Source organism: Trachinotus anak, unplaced genomic scaffold, assembly GCF_046630095.1.
Source record: "Trachinotus anak isolate AG129_WGS33_773 ecotype Australia unplaced genomic scaffold, CSIRO_AGI_Tana_v1 ptg000028l, whole genome shotgun sequence".
In the NCBI taxonomy this organism is placed as follows: Eukaryota; Metazoa; Chordata; class Actinopteri; order Carangiformes; family Carangidae; genus Trachinotus; species Trachinotus anak.
In genome coordinates this window covers 1064966-1082447 of record NW_027273879.1, presented here as the reverse complement: position 1 = coordinate 1082447, position 17482 = coordinate 1064966, and the positions used below count along the sequence as shown (strand labels likewise).

The following is a 17482-nucleotide window of genomic DNA, read 5'->3' as shown; positions in this document are numbered from 1 at the left end:
TAATGCATGCGTGCTTGCATGAGTCAGTGTGAAGCCTCTGTGTAAACTCCGGATGAGCAGCTCAGTGTTCGGCTCGCTGGTTAACTTTGTCTCAGATGCAGGATGTTGTGCCCAGATCGTTTTATATCGCTCCCAAAGCCCTGAAGGACTGTTGTGTTGTGCACAAATTCTACTGTTGTGGAAACAGGACACTCACTTGTGAATTTAGGCATGGATCCAGTGTGTTCAAGTTCAGAGAAATAAGAGAAAGCTACTGTTTAGACCATAGGCTGTAAATTAAGATGGACGTAGCCTCCATGATGTCACCCATATATTTCCAAGTAGAGGTTGTGGGCTGTAGTGTGTGACTCCGCCTCCAGGCTAATTAAAAAATGGGCAGAGGTGGGTGTGTGTGGAGCCAAGACTTGGGTGCATACCGGTTTGTGCCAAAATAAAAACTTGTACACTCAGCATCGTAGATCATGTTCACACAAGACAGCAAGTTGTTGGCACAACAACTTTTTACTGAAGATAATAGTTTGCGCGCACAAGACATGGATCTTGTCCAGACGAGATTGTATGTTTTTGCCAACTAGATCTGTCTGGTCCATGTAAAATCATACTTAATGTGCAGAAGATGTGGATCCTGTTCGTGCAAGATAAACAATTTATGCACACATGACATGGACCTTGTTTAAACAAGATGACTACATGCACAAGGCATCTTTGTTCACATGGAATAATAATTAATATATGGAAGACTCACATCTTGTTCACACATAATATTTTGTGTATGTAAGACATGGATCTTGTTTGAATAAGATGTGAACTTGTGTGCAGAAGATATGAATCTTGTTCATTTAAGATAATATTTTGTGTGCATGTCATGTTTGCAGAAGATAATAACTTACACAAGATCATTTTTTGGCACAGTGGGGCCTCCATACCTTTTGTTTAGTTGGTGTTTGGATTATGTTTGATCTCTTCTCTCCTCTTCTCATTCATTAACCTGCATCTCCTCTCCCTCCTTTGGTCTCTCCTCGTCCTCCCTCGCTCTCCCTGCACACTACCCTTCCCCTCCTCGTGTGGCCCGATGCTAATCTCAGATTATTTCCCACCAGATGATTAATCTATCATTACATAATCACAGCAGCTTCTCCTTTGCTGCACCCTGAGGTCACATCAGTGCACACAACCCTGGAGCTGTGTCAGTGTTGTATGAGCACACACACTCTCTCTCCTTTGTCTCACACACCAGTCTCAGTTTCCAGCTATTTCCTGTGAATGTGTCCTTTTGTGTGTTTGTGAACATGATAAGAAATAGCTTTTACTCCCATTTTAACATATTATAATGTTATTTTAGGTAACTGCTCTTTGATTTCTGATGATGTAAATGAACTACACAGGTCAAAAGGTTAAAAAGTGGCTAAATTTATAATTCAGCATTTAAATGACCATGTGAAGCAGGTCAGATTAAAACAAGGGCATGTTGTTTAAATGCTTTGTCTTTTCCAGTCCATTTATAATGAAGCAAATCCTTTTTTTCTTCTACCCTCAGGGTGATTCTGGTATCTAACTCTGTAGGATGAACCCTCATGTTCTCAAGACCCACTGACCTTTGCTCTAGCACATCACGTCAAGTCATTTTTTATTTATATAGAACCAAATCACAGCAGAAGTTATCTCAGTTCTAGACTTTACTCTTCATAATATTATTTACAGAGACCCAATGATTTCCACCGTGAGGAACAACTTTGCGACAGTGGCAAGAAAAAAATGATTTTAAGAAGCAGGAACCTCGAGCAGAACCAGACTAAGGGTGGACCTTGGGTAGACCCATTTTAGACCCTCCTTGAGCTTTCCTCTGTAGCTACCTTTGTATTTTTAGCATCGTCACCAGTAAGACCGTTCATGTAGAGTATAATGCATGAGACTTTCAAACACGGCAGCATAGGACAAGTCTGAAGCTGCGATGATCAATAGTATGAATCAACAGTTGATCAGATTATTATGTGTAATGTGAAAGGACTCGCTTGCAGGCAACCAAACAGAATTCAGTTCTGTAGCAGACAGCTGTTTAAATCTGATCTGATAAACCTATTGGACACAGCTAGCTGGTAAAGAAAGTGGAGCATTTAGTGGCTAAAATGCTAGATATTTTCTGTTTGGGTCGGTGGAAACCAAATCAAAGCTAAAAGGAGAATGAGTGTCTGCTGGATGAGTAAACTCTGTTCTCCACCACATTAGCTACTTAATTAGGCAATTAATATGTCCAATGCTCAAATGGCCACAAAATCAATTGGTGCTGCTTTAATTACATGTAGTGAAATCACTACTTACCCATTTGTTTAGAAAAGACTTGGAGTCTTTCAGCTTCACATTAAATCAAACAAACATGTTGTTTTTCAGTTGTGAAGAGCACGAGGAGACGACCTCAGTATGGAAATCTAAAATGGCCTTTGTTGAATCAGACAGTGACTCACAGGGCCATGCCTCTCAGATGGAGAATGTAATTGATGTGCAAACCACTTTCCTCCACTTCCTGCAAAATTAAACATCATTATTCATTTTCACAGCTCCTCTTAAAAACTGCAGAAAGTGTGTTTCAGTCGTTTGTGTCCCTGTAACAAACAGAAACTCTCATTAGAGATAAATACCCACGTGCTGCGACACATTGCTCGTTCTCAGTCTGGGTGGTTTGGTTGATTTGTGTTGTTTCAGGTTATTGAGGAGCTGCTGTCCGTCACTGTTCAGCCTCCTGTACCTGTGTTTCCCTGCTACCTCCTCGTCTCAGCGTCACTGAGCTGACTCAGCTCTGAGGCTGAGGCACCGGGGTTGTACCCGTTGAAGAGGGGCTGCTTATTTAACCCCCTGTTGCAACCCTCCTGATTACCACTCCACCACCGGACTGTTGAACAAAAATATCTGATGTCTTTTCTTTCTCTGGAGCTACACAGCTTGGCTCCAAGTGTTTCTGTTATTTTACCTTTGCAGATATTTGCTCAAAAACCAAAATACTGGACAAGTTACGTTTTTGTACCTGATGATGAGGTTCGATGAAAAGACAGAGGATCCCTGAAGTTATTTAGTGCCTAAGTAATTTTGTGCCAAGACATTTCACAGGATAATTCAAAACTTTGACCTGCTGGTGGCGGTAGAAGAGAGGCCATGAACATCTATGCAGATTTTATGGCAGATCCATCTCATAGTTCCTCAGATAAGAACCAAAGTAGTGGATCCATCAACAATATTGCCATTTCCTTTTTACCCACACCTGTACATATAAATGTCTTTTTCATTTTTTGTTGGTTAAGCCGGTTCCGGTCGGACTCCTCAGCCTTATTTCCATCTGTATGTGTTTAGTTATTCCATGAAGAAAACACAGCTACAGAGTGTTGAACAGTTTGATTTAGAAAACAGAAATAATTTTGTCCAAATACCCAGACTGTGTTTTACAAAGCAGCAAACTCCCATTGGCTCTAAGTAGAAGACCGTAGCCTCCTGCCATGAATGAATAATGAATGAGTGCAGACAGTTCAGCACATGGAGGCCACCACAGTGTAATGGCTCAGTTATCAGATAGTGGTCTGCACAGTTCAGACGCAGGTCTCTGAGTCATCCGTCGAGTCTGTTCACACACGACTCCTCTCACCTCAAGTGGCACCGCTGCTGGAGAGTCAGAAAATGAGGACACCACAGAAGAAGACTGCATAGATGATGGATTTTAAATTTGGCTTTCCATCTGAATCCCTGTTTATCCCTCTGGCCGAGGGGCCGGCAGAAAAAACATCACAGCAAATACCTTCAAAGGGGAGAGCTGGTGCTTTAAAATCGACGGCTGATTTTTGCCCTTGATTTTCATTGACACTAATGTGCAACCATAATTCCAGTGTAACGCCACTGATGGGGTCAGCTCAGTAAATACACACTGTTAAAAGCTCCCTGCTTCACTCAGGACTGTGTCTGAACTGTTTTCACATTAGAGCTGCAGAAAGATTCAATCAAGATGTTTGGTTTCATTAGATGTAACAGCACTGAGGTGTAAACACATCATGTAGGAGAACAAATGGTTTCGAACTTTAATGTTTCTTCAGTGTGTCTGATTGGAAGCTCAGAAAGATTAGGATGATACTTCACCTGAAGAGTAACTGATCAATATTAAGTGATTATTGGTACAGGGTTGACATAACTGTATTAATCAAACACAAAGGTTTTCCAACCTGGTTATTATCTTTAAGTAAAGAGTCAACAAATAGTCTGTTAATATACATTTACATATATTCATTGATCAATTTTTGTATATTAACAGTTGGGGTTGTCACTTTTTTATTCAAAATGTAAACATTATTTTGAACATGGGGAAAAAATGAAATATTCAAATTGTAACGACCTTTTTAAAATCAAAATTCAAATGAAAATTTGTTCAAATTCATGTCATTAATATGTCAGTGCTGTGTTTCAACTTGTTCTGCTGCCCCCAAGTGGCCACAAATACAAATGAATGCATTTATCGAGATAAAACGCAGAGGATTACAGGATGCAGGGATTTATTTCTTTTCTCAACTTGTGAATTAAATCGTTTTGTGTTTTTGAATCATTTGTCTGACAAAACGAGCAGATTTTAAACACAAACTTTGGCTCTGAGAAACTGGGATGGATGTTACAATTGTCTGATATATTATAGACAATCAAAAACTTGACCCCCAGTTTAATTGCTAAAATAAGTTGTTATTATTTTCAGGCCAATACAAGACTATAAACTCCTACTACAAAAGTAAATAATTCAGCTCAGTGTGTATGGATATTTACCCATTTCTGAAGCACGTGGAGGCCAAGCTGTGCTGTAACATTCAACTTTTCCTTTTAGCATGTCCCTGCTGATCTGCTGCTTCTAAAACCACAGGAGTACATTAAATAGTTGATTAGTTTTGTACCTGAGTGTGAATGTTCAGTAGCACATTTGTCATCGCTGTTGACACCAGATATGGACTCACTTTAGAGGCGTTTAGTATGATCAGACGAGTCAGTTTGAACTTTTCACCCAAAACTGCTAAATATAGTGTAAATGGATGGTTACATGAAACTTCCTCCCTGAACCCACTTCTCTCTCCTACTCTTTTCTGCAGGCAGCATTTTACCAGCTGTTTTATTTCTGCCTTTTCATTTTCCTCAGTCCAACACAGTTATCAATTACAGACAACTCTGCTGAGGAAAATAACGAGCAGAAAATACCGTTAATTGGTTTTGAGCATGAAGCCACTGCGTCGTGCCTGCATTTGTGTGTTTGTGCATGCTGGCAGTGAAGCAGAGCAGTTGTTGGTTACGTCCATGTGAGTCCTTATGAAACAGGGTGCTTGTATATTTAGCATGTTGTTGGCTGTTTATTCTGTTGTGTGTGTGTCTGTGTGTCTGTGTGTGTGTGTGTGACCTCACAGTCCTATCCTAAGTGCTGCGTCTCTGTTTTTTTGACCTCATCATCTGCTGCTGAAACGAGGCAGTTGAATGTTGTTACTCGGTGGAGATACATTAAAAGATACAAATCTCTGCTGGAAGAGCACACGCAGTCTGACAAAGTGGATGTTACACTTGTTTCTTTATATCCGACAGATGTTGCAAAGGTGCACAGCTGCCGTTGGTTTAATTTGCCATCTGCTGGACAGCATCCGTAGCCTGTGAAGCCCAGTGAAAATGGAAAAGCTTGGACCAGAGTATCCGAGCTCTGTCTGGGATTGAGTTGAAATTAACTGCAGATAGAAATGAGTTGACATGATGAATGGTATAAAACCTTCCTGTCTAATTAGTGCTGTAGTCACAAACCTTTTTGGCTCTACAGTGTGTCTGCTCTCAAACCCTGGACGACTGCACTCAGTTCTCTCTACCCACTATTTTTGTCTCTGGAGCACTCTGCATCTCTGCTTCTCTCTGCTATTTATACCTGTATTACACTGTTTTTTCTTTTCTTTTTTTTTTTACACATTAACCACCCACTTTACAACCAGAAGATGGCACCGCACACCATTGCTGCCGAGCACTAATATAGCACTTTGTGTTTTCCTGCACAGCCCCAGACAAACAGCACGAGAAACAGCATAGTCACCAGTCCCAAAGGCAACATCCCCTCTGCTGCACTGGTATGCAGCTCTGTGTCTGTCTGTCCGTCTGTCACAAACACTGTCAAAACACAAGTGTGAGAGAGAGAGAGAGAGAGAGAGAGAGAGAGAGAGAGAGAGAGGTGTGTACAATGGATCATTGTGATTTTTTTGCCATGACTTTGTGTATTAATTCAAGTTGTGCAGCTTTTAAAGGGATAATTTGACACTTTGGGAAATGCACTTCTTCTCATTGTTGCCTAGAGTTAAAGGATCGTTCTGCAGTTTCTCAAGTCTGTCTTAAAACCACAGTCAGGTGCACATATGGACACAAAAATGATCTCTCTTCATTATCTTAAATGATCTGTGTCTCCGATTAGAGCTGTTGAGGAGAGGATGCATCAGTCGAATAACATTTCTAACATTACAACACTAACAACACTAACATTTCCTCAGCTTGTTTCTCTGATAACTTCAGATCCAGACGTCAACAACTAAAATCCTTCATCTGGTTCAAACACTGAGCTGAAAACCACCAAGGTGGAGAAAGAGGATCTGAAACATGAGACTTCAAACTGGATAAAAGTCCATTTGAGCTTCTGTCAGACAAACACTGACACATGAGCAGAGAGGATATGACGTCATTGACAGGTGACCAATGAAATGAAGCATCAAACCAGATTCTCTCATGTAAGAACACAACGACATGTAGAACAGAGGTCTGGTTGTTTTTAGACATTTTATGAGGAAAGGTTAGAGATTATTACTTTAAAGATATAGAAGTGAAAAAGCTTGAACCATTTTCAGTGTTGATGTTGATGCCTGACTGTTGTTTTAACACAGACTTGAAGAAGTGAGAACTTTACCTTTAAATTAACAGATCAATACTATTTATGTTTATCCCTTAAAAACTATCTACAGAACTGACTGTATCTGTGCAGCGTATAAACATATAGATGTATTTTGAAGTAAAAATGTAGTAGTATGTTTATTTATTAGATGCAGTAGAGCGGTGGTTCCCAGCCTGTGGGCCGTGAAGGTGCTGCAAGTGGTCTGACAAATCATTTACAAAAAAGGATGTAAAAATAAAGATATAAATAATGTTTTAGAATGAAAATGATCTTTAAAGACATTTAAAATGCTTTTTTTTTCTTGATTAATAGGAACCTTTTGTTGTTGCTGCTGAACCACATCCTTTACCTGTTTGCTATCTCAGTCTGATTTTGTGCTAAAAGCTGAAAAAAATGGATAGCTGGTTAGCGACAGGGAGAATTAGAAGGAAAGAGTCAGGAGACAGATGGTGAATCAACAAGTGATCTTGTTATGGGGTTGGACTTGGGCCATTAATATTTTTTAGATTTGTAAGTGTTTCCAGGTTGGGAACCACTGTGGCAGAGAGTTGAGTTAAATAATTATGCCACTGATCACTCATTAACATGAATGGTTTCATGTGGGGACGCCTACAATCATCAGCTGTTTATGATCTTTGTCTACTCATTTCTCCCTCTTTTACTCACGTCCTGCTCTCTATTAATCCTCCTCTTACTCTCAAACTTTCATTGTGTCGTCATAAAACATCCCCTCGTTACCGTTTCTCTTTATCTCCATTCATTTCTCCACCCGCTCTTTTCTCTCCTTCCTTTCTTTCTCTCCATTCTTCCTCCAGGAGCCACAGACTACTGTTATCCATAATCCAGTAGATGGGATCAAGGTACATCCTCCTCCTCCTCCTCTCTCTCTCTCCCTCCATCTCTTTTTATTCATGTCATCCTGGTTGTTACTCTGTTCCTCCCTCCGTGTGGGCAAAGCCGTATTTGGAAGAAAAAAACTGTGCTTTTTTTGCAGGATGTATTTTGTTGATTTCGTCTGTGTGCATCTGTTTGTGTGTTTCTGCATGACGGAGGTGGACAGAGTGTGAGGTGCTGGAGCTGTGAGGTGTTTCGCTGTCTTACACTGCCCCTGTGTGTTCAGATAAATGGAGCTCAGTGGTGCTGCCGCCGGCTGAGCAATCCATGTGTGTCAGCAGGACTTGCACCAGATTAACCCCGTCCTACTGCTCAGACTGTGTTGTAACAGTGGCTCGACGTCATGTGCTGTACACTCATCTGTGTCCGTCCTCACCGGTTTGGCTCAACCCGCAGACGGGATTGTGCCGGTGTGCTGCTGACTCACACGTGCAGCTGTTGTGTTCTGTATCTCTGGCAAACTTGTGGTGTTAAGATTAGTCATGTTGTAGGTTTGATGGCAGAAATTTAAGGGTGTTGTGTACATGTGTGCATGCATTTATGAGTATGTGTGAGTGTGTGTGTGTATGTGAAGCAGCGTTTGTGTGTGTTTGCATATCTGAACGTGTGTTTTAATTAACATTTTTGTCCATGCACTTTGCAGGAATCATCTGACAGCAGCAACACCACTATAGAGGATGAGGATGTGAAAGGTAGGTTACACACATACACACACACACACACACACACACACACACACACACACACTTGGTGGGTGGGGGTTAAAGAGTCATGTTACTGTGTCTCAGGAGGTAGAGCGGGTCGCCCACTGATCGGAAGGTTGGTGGTTCAATCCCCGGCGCCTCCAGTCCACATGTCGAAGTGTCAGTGGGCAAAATACTGAACCGCTGATGGCCGTTCCATCTGTGTGTGTGTGTGTGTGTGTGTGTGTGTGTGTGTGTGTGTGTGTGTGTGTGTGTGTGTGTGTGTAAATGAGTGAGTCTCAGTCTTAAGAGAAACCAAATCCTGCAAGGTTGGATGGTGGGTCCAGGTGGGCGGGGCTTGGGGCGTGGCTGAGGGTGGTGACTGCTTTGTTGTGACATCACAAAGTTCCAGAAGTCCTGACGGCTGGTTTTAAGGCTCAGTGTCTGAATACAGGCTGTGTGCATTTCTCTGTGGACTGAGGCTTTGATACTTTCACAGTATTAATATAGAACCTAGACCTGCTTTATAATCAAAAAACATCTCACTTTATACAATATTGGACCTTTAATTATTTCATGACCCCTTTGACTTAGCTTGGCGGGTCCTGACCCCCTGGTTTGGAACCTCTGCTCTCAAAAATCCACAGATCCTTTTTTTTTTTTTTTTTTTTGCTTAGAACAACTTTTCCTAAAGAAACGTTCTCTCTCTGTTTAATTGTAATGTAATCATTTAAGACTGTAAGACATGAATCTGAAAACTGGGACAAATCAAACCCAGACTCTGATGCACATGAACTCAGTCAGGAAACATGAACCGTGCCGTTAAGTCATTTTGAATGGAGCCTTGAGAAAAGAAAACAGGTGTATAAAGTGAGGAGGTGTATGCAGAGTTACTCATGATGAATTTAGCCATAATAGAAAATAAACAAAAAAAATACAGAGAGGGAGAGAGGAAGGGAGAGACAGAGAGAGAGAGAGAGAGAGAGAGAGAGAGGGAGGGAGACAGAGCGAGCTAAGCCTTCCACTCAGTGTCGGGAGGAAGCGAGGGGAGAAGGACACAGTAAATCTGATCTAAAGCGCTGGGACAAGAATAGCGTCATGAGCTCAAGCAGCCTCACATGCAAACGAGAGATATGATGGATGATGGATGGAGGTAAAGAGCGGCGTAGCGACTAGACGGAGCAGGAACAGACGTTTTATGTTTTGACTTGTGTGGACCTGTAGGTGAGGATCATTTGTGCCACTGTGGGGAAATGGAAACCTCTCAACTTCTTGCATGGAAGTAGTTTTTCTTTGTGCAGTAGCATGGAGGAGATTTCACTCAGAGCCTGAAGAGATGAAAGAGAGATGAGTAACAATGAGTAACAAGCTCTTAGGTGAGTCTGAGCTGAGTGTGTCTTCATGTTTGTGTGAAAGAGTTTTTTTTTAGTCTCTCTCATGACCTGAGTTGTGTTGCACAGGAGCCTCAGTGAGCTGTGGCTTCACGATGAGGGCGAACTGTCACACAGGATTCAAACACCTCACACTGCGTTTGTTTCATCCCTGCAGCTCGCAAACAGGAAATCATAAAGATCACGGAGCAGCTTATCGAAGCTGTCAACAATGGAGACTTCGAGGCCTACGCGTGAGTCCACCACACCATTCCTTCTTTTTCCTTGTTCCGTTAAAAACCTCCAAACAGGACCCTCAACACGCTGCTGGAAAAGTATGATTTTAAAGCTCAGCACCGGCCACAGAGAACCATTAATCTGATTGACATGCAAATGTGTTCTGTCTTTGTATTAAAAGATTAAAGAGTAATTACAGCCATTGTTTTATCCCCTGCCCCTCTCTACCCACCATACAATTAAGAGTAATGCTGGGCAGATTGAGTGAGCGAGGGGGAGGCGGGTAAAGAAATGGGAAAAAAAAGGAATATGATGTATGAATCAGAATGAGTGTGATACTAAGTCAAAATCTGTTGTTCCTCAGTTGCAGTTATGAGATATGTACGGAAGCCAGGAAAGGCCATACTCACAGATATTTTTTTATCCCATTAATGCGAGATAACAGAGTTTTGTTATCTGGAGAGAACGGAATAATTATCCATCCATGGCCTTTCTCAGCTTCCGTAGGTATGAAGTCAAAATTATTAGAAAGTAAAACTTTGAGTTGACAGACTTTAAAAAAAACAACAAAAAAAAAACAAGCCTCTTCTCCATCTCCAGGCAGCAGAACTGTACTGCTGCTGCTCAGGTAGTTAGTCTCCTCACCTCATTGGCCATAACGAGCCAACTAAGATGGAGAGCGGGACTCTCTCTCTAACTGTGGTAAAACTGCGGTTAAATATAAAAATTAAAATATAAATGTAATAGAAAAATATAAATATAATACAAATTTGTGCAATGTGCAATATGCATGGGCAATGTGCTGTAGTTACAGTAAGGAAAGGAACAATATGTGAGAAATGTGCAAACACGCTGCTATATAAATAAACTTTATTATTATTACTTATTTATTTCTTATTACTTATTTCTTCTTCTAATTAAATTACAAATCATGATTATGAGAGACTAAGTATTTTTTTTCTGGCAGAAGTGAACTTCCATAAATGTCACGGTACCTCAGAGTGGTATTATGACATCACCAACGTGCACCACCGTGGGTTTGTTTTGAAAAATGGTGTGGATTATTTTTCACTGTGCAGGAAGCAAACAAACACATTCACCACCTGATGTAGAGTCTTAAACAAGATATTTGCATGTTTTTACAGGAAGATCTGCGACCCTGGTCTGACCTCGTTTGAGCCTGAGGGGCTGGGTAATCTGGTGGAGGGAATGGACTTCCACAGATTTTACTTTGACAATCGTAAGAGCACATTTAAATCTTTTAATGGACTGACTGAGTTGTTGGTAAATGCGCTCTCAACCTGGGTCCTTCTCTCTCCCGTCAGTCCTGTCCAAGAACAGCAAACCCATCCACACCACCATCCTCAACCCTCACGTGCACATGATCGGGGACGACGCCGCCTGCATCGCCTACATCCGCCTGACGCAGTTTGTGGACGGGCAGGGCCGTCCACGCTCCAGCCAATCAGAAGAGACGAGGGTATGGCACCGCAGGGACAGCCGGTGGCAAAATGTCCACTTCCACTGCTCAGGAGCTCCTGCTGCCCCGCTGCAGGGATGAGGTAACAGCACACACACACACACTGTTCACAGAGCTGTAAGACATCATATCAGTACAAGATGAAATGTTTATCTAAAGTTAGCATTTATACGCACCACACAAACCTTTAAATCCAGTGTATTTCTGAGTAGAGTTCAGGGTTTATTCATCCATTTTTTAATGTATCTGCACTTATTTCAGACGTCACAGGGAAACTGACTAAACTACTGATCAATTCATGTAGATAATTATCAAATAATCTTCAATAATCAAAGTTCTGTGAGTGACTGTGTGAGGACTTGCTGCTTTCCTCAGTTTTATATCATTGTAAACTGATTTTTTTGACTCTTGTTTGTTTAATTGTGATTATTAATTTAAACAAAAACAACTATCAGATTGAAGTAGTTGTCAGTTGCAGGCCTGTTTGAGTGCAACTAAATTAAACTAAAATAAATTCCCACTGAAACAACTGACAAGTCAACAGAAATGACTCACACAGTTTTGATTATTAATTCATTATTTATTTACAAGCAAAAATGCCAAATGTTCCAGCTTCTAAAATAGTAACGTTTGCTGCTTTATTCTGTTTTTTTGTTACTGTAAGTTCAAATATCTTTGTGTTTTGAACTGTTGTTGGAAAAAAGAAGCAATTTGAAGACTTCACCTTGGGCATTTTTTTTTAACTTTTCACTGCTGCCCTAAAGGAAATGAAAACTACGGTGGCCCTGAGAGCTCAACACACTTAAGAAAACACATGTAACACAACCGAAGACAGAAACATGCTGCAAGGAGCACAGACGACAACAAAAGTGTTTCCAGGGGACACAAAGAAGTGATGCACCAGACTGGGATTCAGTTGTTGTTTAGTGCTTTGTGACTTTTGAAGTTAAAAACATTGAACAACAAATGCATCTCAGCTGAGTTCACAACTTTTTTGTGTCCCCTTGAAACACTTCAGTTGTCCTCTGTGCTACTTGCAGTGTGTTTGTGTATTTGTTTGCGTTGTGTGTACTTGCTGCAAATGTGTTGTCAAATTGATGAAGATTTTTTCTGAGTTTGTTTGTGTTTGGTCTCTTTGCATGTGTTTTCTTAAGTTGCGGTGCGTTCAGGGCCACCGTAGAAAACTAAACAACAAAACAGATACTCTTTGTGTCTTTTCTTTCCAGGTATGTGAGACTGACGAGGAGGCGGAGACGAGCAGAGAGAATCGGAGAGAGAATCAGCGCTGAGAGAGAGGTGCAGGTGGCTGGAGGGTGAGTTAAAGGAGTCACTCGGCTCACCCACTTCGCTCTTCTCTCTCTGTCTCCGACCTCGACGGCAGACAGTTACACCGACGCTCCCATCACCAGACCCACAGCGCAGCCGAGGGCACATCAGCTTCAGAAAGGAAACTCTTTAAACCTGCGTCTTGTCTTCAGTCGGCCTGTGTGTGGCTGCAGTGCGATGCTGCGGCACACCTGGACTACACTTGTCCCCCTCTATCCTCCGCTGCACGGCGCCCAGCGTGGCACTCTGCTGTTGAAGATTCCCCCTTTTACTTCTCCTCAAAAGTTATTGTTCCTTACTTCTAGTATTATTATGGCTGCAGTCTATCGTTGTGCTCTTTCAACTGTACAGTATATTTAGTCATTCTAAACCTTCCTTTCTGGTATCTCCTCCTCCTCGTTCTTCTCCTTCTTCTTCTTCTTGTTCTTTTTTATGACGAGCATGACTCCTACCTTTATCCTTATTACCAGTGGCTGTTTTTCTGCACGACTAAGGCTGCCTGTGTGAAATGAACAGTACCACGTGTCTCACAGAGAGAGACCAGTGGGTGTATTTAATTACCTGTTTTGTTTTGTTATTCAATGGAGTTTTTAATTCCCTTCTCTCTGGAGTGTAGTTGACCCCCAAACCGACGCCTCCGTGTGTTCGCCGGACCCCTCTGAGCCGCTCTGTGAGACAGTGAAAACCATGCAGCATGCTAAAGATGTTCCCGTCATCCTTAATCGATTCTCTGTGTACTGAATGTTGCAAGTTAACTGCTGAAATTTATGACAATGGTTGAAATTCTAGTATCACGCTGTTTATGTAAATTTCCAGTTTCATTGTGGTGACTTTACTACATTTATGCTGTAGATGGTATTTAATTGCATGATATTCGGAGTTAGTAGATCGATGAGTTGGGTGTTATCGTGCATTTTGTTGATTTTTTTTTTTTCTCTTTCTTGGACTGAACTGCTGGTGAGCTATAATCTACTGCCTCTATTTTCTGGGCTTTGTAAGCGCATAAACTATTTTTGTGTTCATATCATAGTGTAGTATACGAGGATGCTGGTGAGGAATATGCTTTTTAGAGAAACTGCTGGTTCCAGGTCAGATTTAAAAATGGCTCTTTACTGTGTCCAAGACAAAACCGAAGATCCTAATTTATCACTCTTATCTTTGAGAATCAAAACAGACCTCACATCAGAGGGTTTGATTCTTAATTTAGAGCTTTTTACTTCACGCTTCTGAAGAGATTATATAAATATATATATATTAAAAACACTAAACGAGGCCTTGGTCGCAAAGCCTTGAAATTATCGTTAATTATTTGGATTTTTAAAAACTTCAGTTATATTGTCTGTAAACTTCTCTCAGTCCTGTGAAAACCATGTATCTCTTACACACTTTAATGAGTAAAAAAAAAAAACAAAAAAAAAACAGTGTTTAACTTTTTAGATAATCTAAGAGGTTTTTAATGGTTTATTTAGCCAATAAGAAAAAAAAGGTATGAACCCATAGAGGAATGCTTAATCCTTAAAGTGACTATAAGAAAAATCGTCATAATAAAGTATCAAATAACAGTGAAAAGTGTCTCTGGTAGAGATGAATCTGCAGGAAATAAGCTGTTTAAACTGTTAAACAAGTTCAATATATCAACTGGAAAAGTGATTATTGATATTGCAATGAAATCAGTTATTACAGGTTTTAAGTTCCCTTCTATTCGAAAATGTGTTTTTCTTGTTACTTCACTGCGATGTCTAAGCTTCACTGTGCAGAGTTTGATTCTCTGAGTTCACTTTAAATCACAGTTTAACACATGAATGTACAAAATGATCTAAATCTAGTTTGGAGCCGGTGATAGTCCAGTGTGCAACTAAAGTAACTGTAAAGAAACTCCAGTGAAGTCAGAAACATCTTGTCTCCAGCAGTTAAACTTTTGAAAAGAACAATATTTGCATTATTCATAGATTCTGGATTTTACAATGAGGGATAAAAGTAGATGTAATTTTGATAAGTTTTCAACTAGTTAATTGATTTATTTCGTGGACAGAATCATATCAGACACAAATAAATTATTCCAAGCTGAGTATTTTTTATATCAACAGGGGATCTTTAAGTTGATATGAAAAAAAAAATCTAAATTGGACAAACATGGTTTTCACTGGACATTTATTGTGCCCACTGCCATTGAATCTTTCGTTTGTTTATTGGCCTAAAATCGTCAAAATGAAGATATTGAGTCTAAAAATTACTGGAATTAGCCAATAAAATAAAATCCACTCCCATTTGGGAGCCAGGTTCCTAACACCCCCAAATTCCCAGAGAAAGAACAACAACCTCAGTGGTCTTCACTTTCAAGACCCTTGTGGTGAACATCAGCCTCTCCTCAAGAGGGCGCCAACATCTCACAGCAGAGACTCGGGTATCTGAGTCAAGAGCAGGGTTCAAAATATAAATATGATCGGTGTTGAGTTCAGGTGTTTGTCAGTGATAAACAGTGTGAGTAGAAAGCTAATGAGAAACCGACAAACCAGTCCATCAATAGATTAATTTCAATCAATATCTGCAGTATTTTACAATTGCTTTTGCTCAGTTTTTCCAACACAGTCACAGTTTGAAGAACTGTTAACGTTAATTGTCATAACTCCTGATGTTGGCCTTAAAGTTAAAATATTTTTGATGATCGATTTATCATATTCTAAGAATTTTTTTTATATGCCAACTTTCTCTGGTTCTACCTTCTCAGATGTGAGCGTTAGCTGCTTCACTTTGTTTTATAAAATTGTAAAGTGAATATTTTTAGGGTTTTGACTCAGTAACTTAAGAAGAAAAAATAAGTTTAGTGTAAAATAATGCTGTCAATCACTAAAAACTACTTCTAATCAAGTTTATACTTATGAGTGACTTTAAGAATGACTTTTGAAACTTTTGATTTTACTTAATGAAAATGTTACACTATTGTAAATATAGATAATACATATAGACAGTAAGAGTCTAACTTTGCACTGCTAAATCTCCATTGCTACAAAAAAAAGTTGAATTGTCTAAAATAGAGTAAAGAAAAAACAGAATACAATAAAATATTAAACCATATTGTACACTACTGTATCAGACAATAAAGTGGGTGACACTTTATTTCTTTTGCCACTGTTGCCGTACTTTTGAGATGCAGCAATATTAACAAAGTAATTAACGTTTATGCTGAAATGCTGCTCGTCTGCGAATATTGTATAAATAAGATGAAATGATTGCAAAGACATGTTGCATTTATTCAGTGCTCTGTATGTGTAGTAATAATGATAAAATAAACTTTATTTATATAGCACCTGACAAAAACTGGTTTACATGGGAAAAACAAAATTAAAACAATTCAGCACTACTATTAAATAAAATTGAAGCATAAATAAAATATCCAGCAATAAAATAAGATTTTAGAAAACAGTCAGATAAACAAAACATATTTGAAATGCAAAAGTCTTTGGAAAAAGGGTTAACCTTCCAAAGGGAAAACCTGTTCTTTGTGTTTTAAATATGTTTTGAGAAAAAGAAATATAAGCATTGAAGCTTGTGCTAATATGAACTGCATGTGTGTTGATGACTGAGGATGTGATTTAGTGTTTTGGACTTTTTTGTGTTGAAAAATAAGAATTTAGAAAATCTGTTTTTACTTCATATTCATTTGGCAGATTCTTCTGTATCAAGGGCTTGATTGCATCCAAAACTGGAAGTGTGTCCCTTTTAAACAGCTGACAGCATGTTCAGTGCTACAAGTCTTTAAAGATGTTTTTTGTGTGTTTTTCTGATTAAAATTGAGCCTAAGCGGTTGTAAAATACTGCGAGTCAGTGACAGCTGTTATCCACAGCAGTACCTGAGCTTCAGTCACATTAACAAACCTGACTGAGTGGATTATCATCAGACCGACACTCTGCAGGTTGTGTTTGATTTTTTTTTAACATATTGTGTCACTGAAACTCCCACAAAGGGCGTGTAGCCAAAACCAACAGTCCTCCTTCCTCCCAGTCCAACAAACCTGATACTATCAGTACTTTAGTAGGATTACTGGTCACCTAGTGTCATTATCCCCTTTGGCAACTAATGTCCAGTTAATTAGTTTGTAATGTAACACTATTCGTGACCTCCACATTAAAAGAGCCTCAGTTCAGGTGAGAGATCAGGATGCGTCTGAGTAACAGAAACAGAACGCTTCTGTTCTTTTTGTATTTATTTATTATACTTATACTAATGATGATGATGATGATGATTCCTCTGGTGTGCATTCCGAGTCTTATAAATATTAAAATGTGATCAGATGTAATCAGTGTGTGAACCAATAAAATGACAATGCAGAGAGCACCTTACTCCTCTCTCTTATCTCGACTCGTGGCCACACAGTGATTTCATTGGTTACTTGCTGTGATCCCATCAGGCTTCAGTCTGAACCTGAGTGAGGGGGGATCGGGGATTAATAGAGGGTGTTGATCACAGAGCTGGGTCAAATACTGTGGTGGAAGATAACAGATTAAAATCTACTCAAGGTGTGTACAAAGTAAAATCTTGAGGTAGCCTAATTGTACTTTTTTATGCTTCTTT

At 39.9% G+C, this 17482-nt stretch overlaps 1 protein-coding gene across 7 annotated transcripts in view; it reads left to right on the top strand.

Moving 5' to 3' along the window:
- The window catches only part of LOC139611088 (calcium/calmodulin-dependent protein kinase type II subunit beta), a 45266-nt gene that overhangs the window by 24889 nt on the left and 2895 nt on the right, over positions 1 to 17482 (top strand). For 2 of the 7 annotated variants that reach the window (XR_011686250.1, XR_011686251.1), the window contains exons 15-21: positions 6042 to 6110; positions 7735 to 7779; positions 8457 to 8505; positions 10045 to 10120; positions 11249 to 11343; positions 11429 to 11665; positions 12810 to 12896. Coding sequence is in view for 1 of the 7 variants with exons in the window: in XM_071465410.1 (XP_071321511.1) it covers positions 6042 to 6110; positions 7735 to 7779; positions 8457 to 8505; positions 10045 to 10120; positions 11249 to 11343; positions 11429 to 11664 (570 nt within the window). In the remaining 6 variants the exon portion in view is untranslated. Of the gene's footprint in view, positions 1 to 6041; positions 6111 to 7734; positions 7780 to 8456; positions 8506 to 10044; positions 10121 to 11248; positions 11344 to 11428; positions 11666 to 12809; positions 17270 to 17482 lie in introns of those variants that run through there. The other 5 variants (XR_011686252.1, XR_011686253.1, XR_011686254.1 and 2 more) reach the window with 3 other exon arrangements.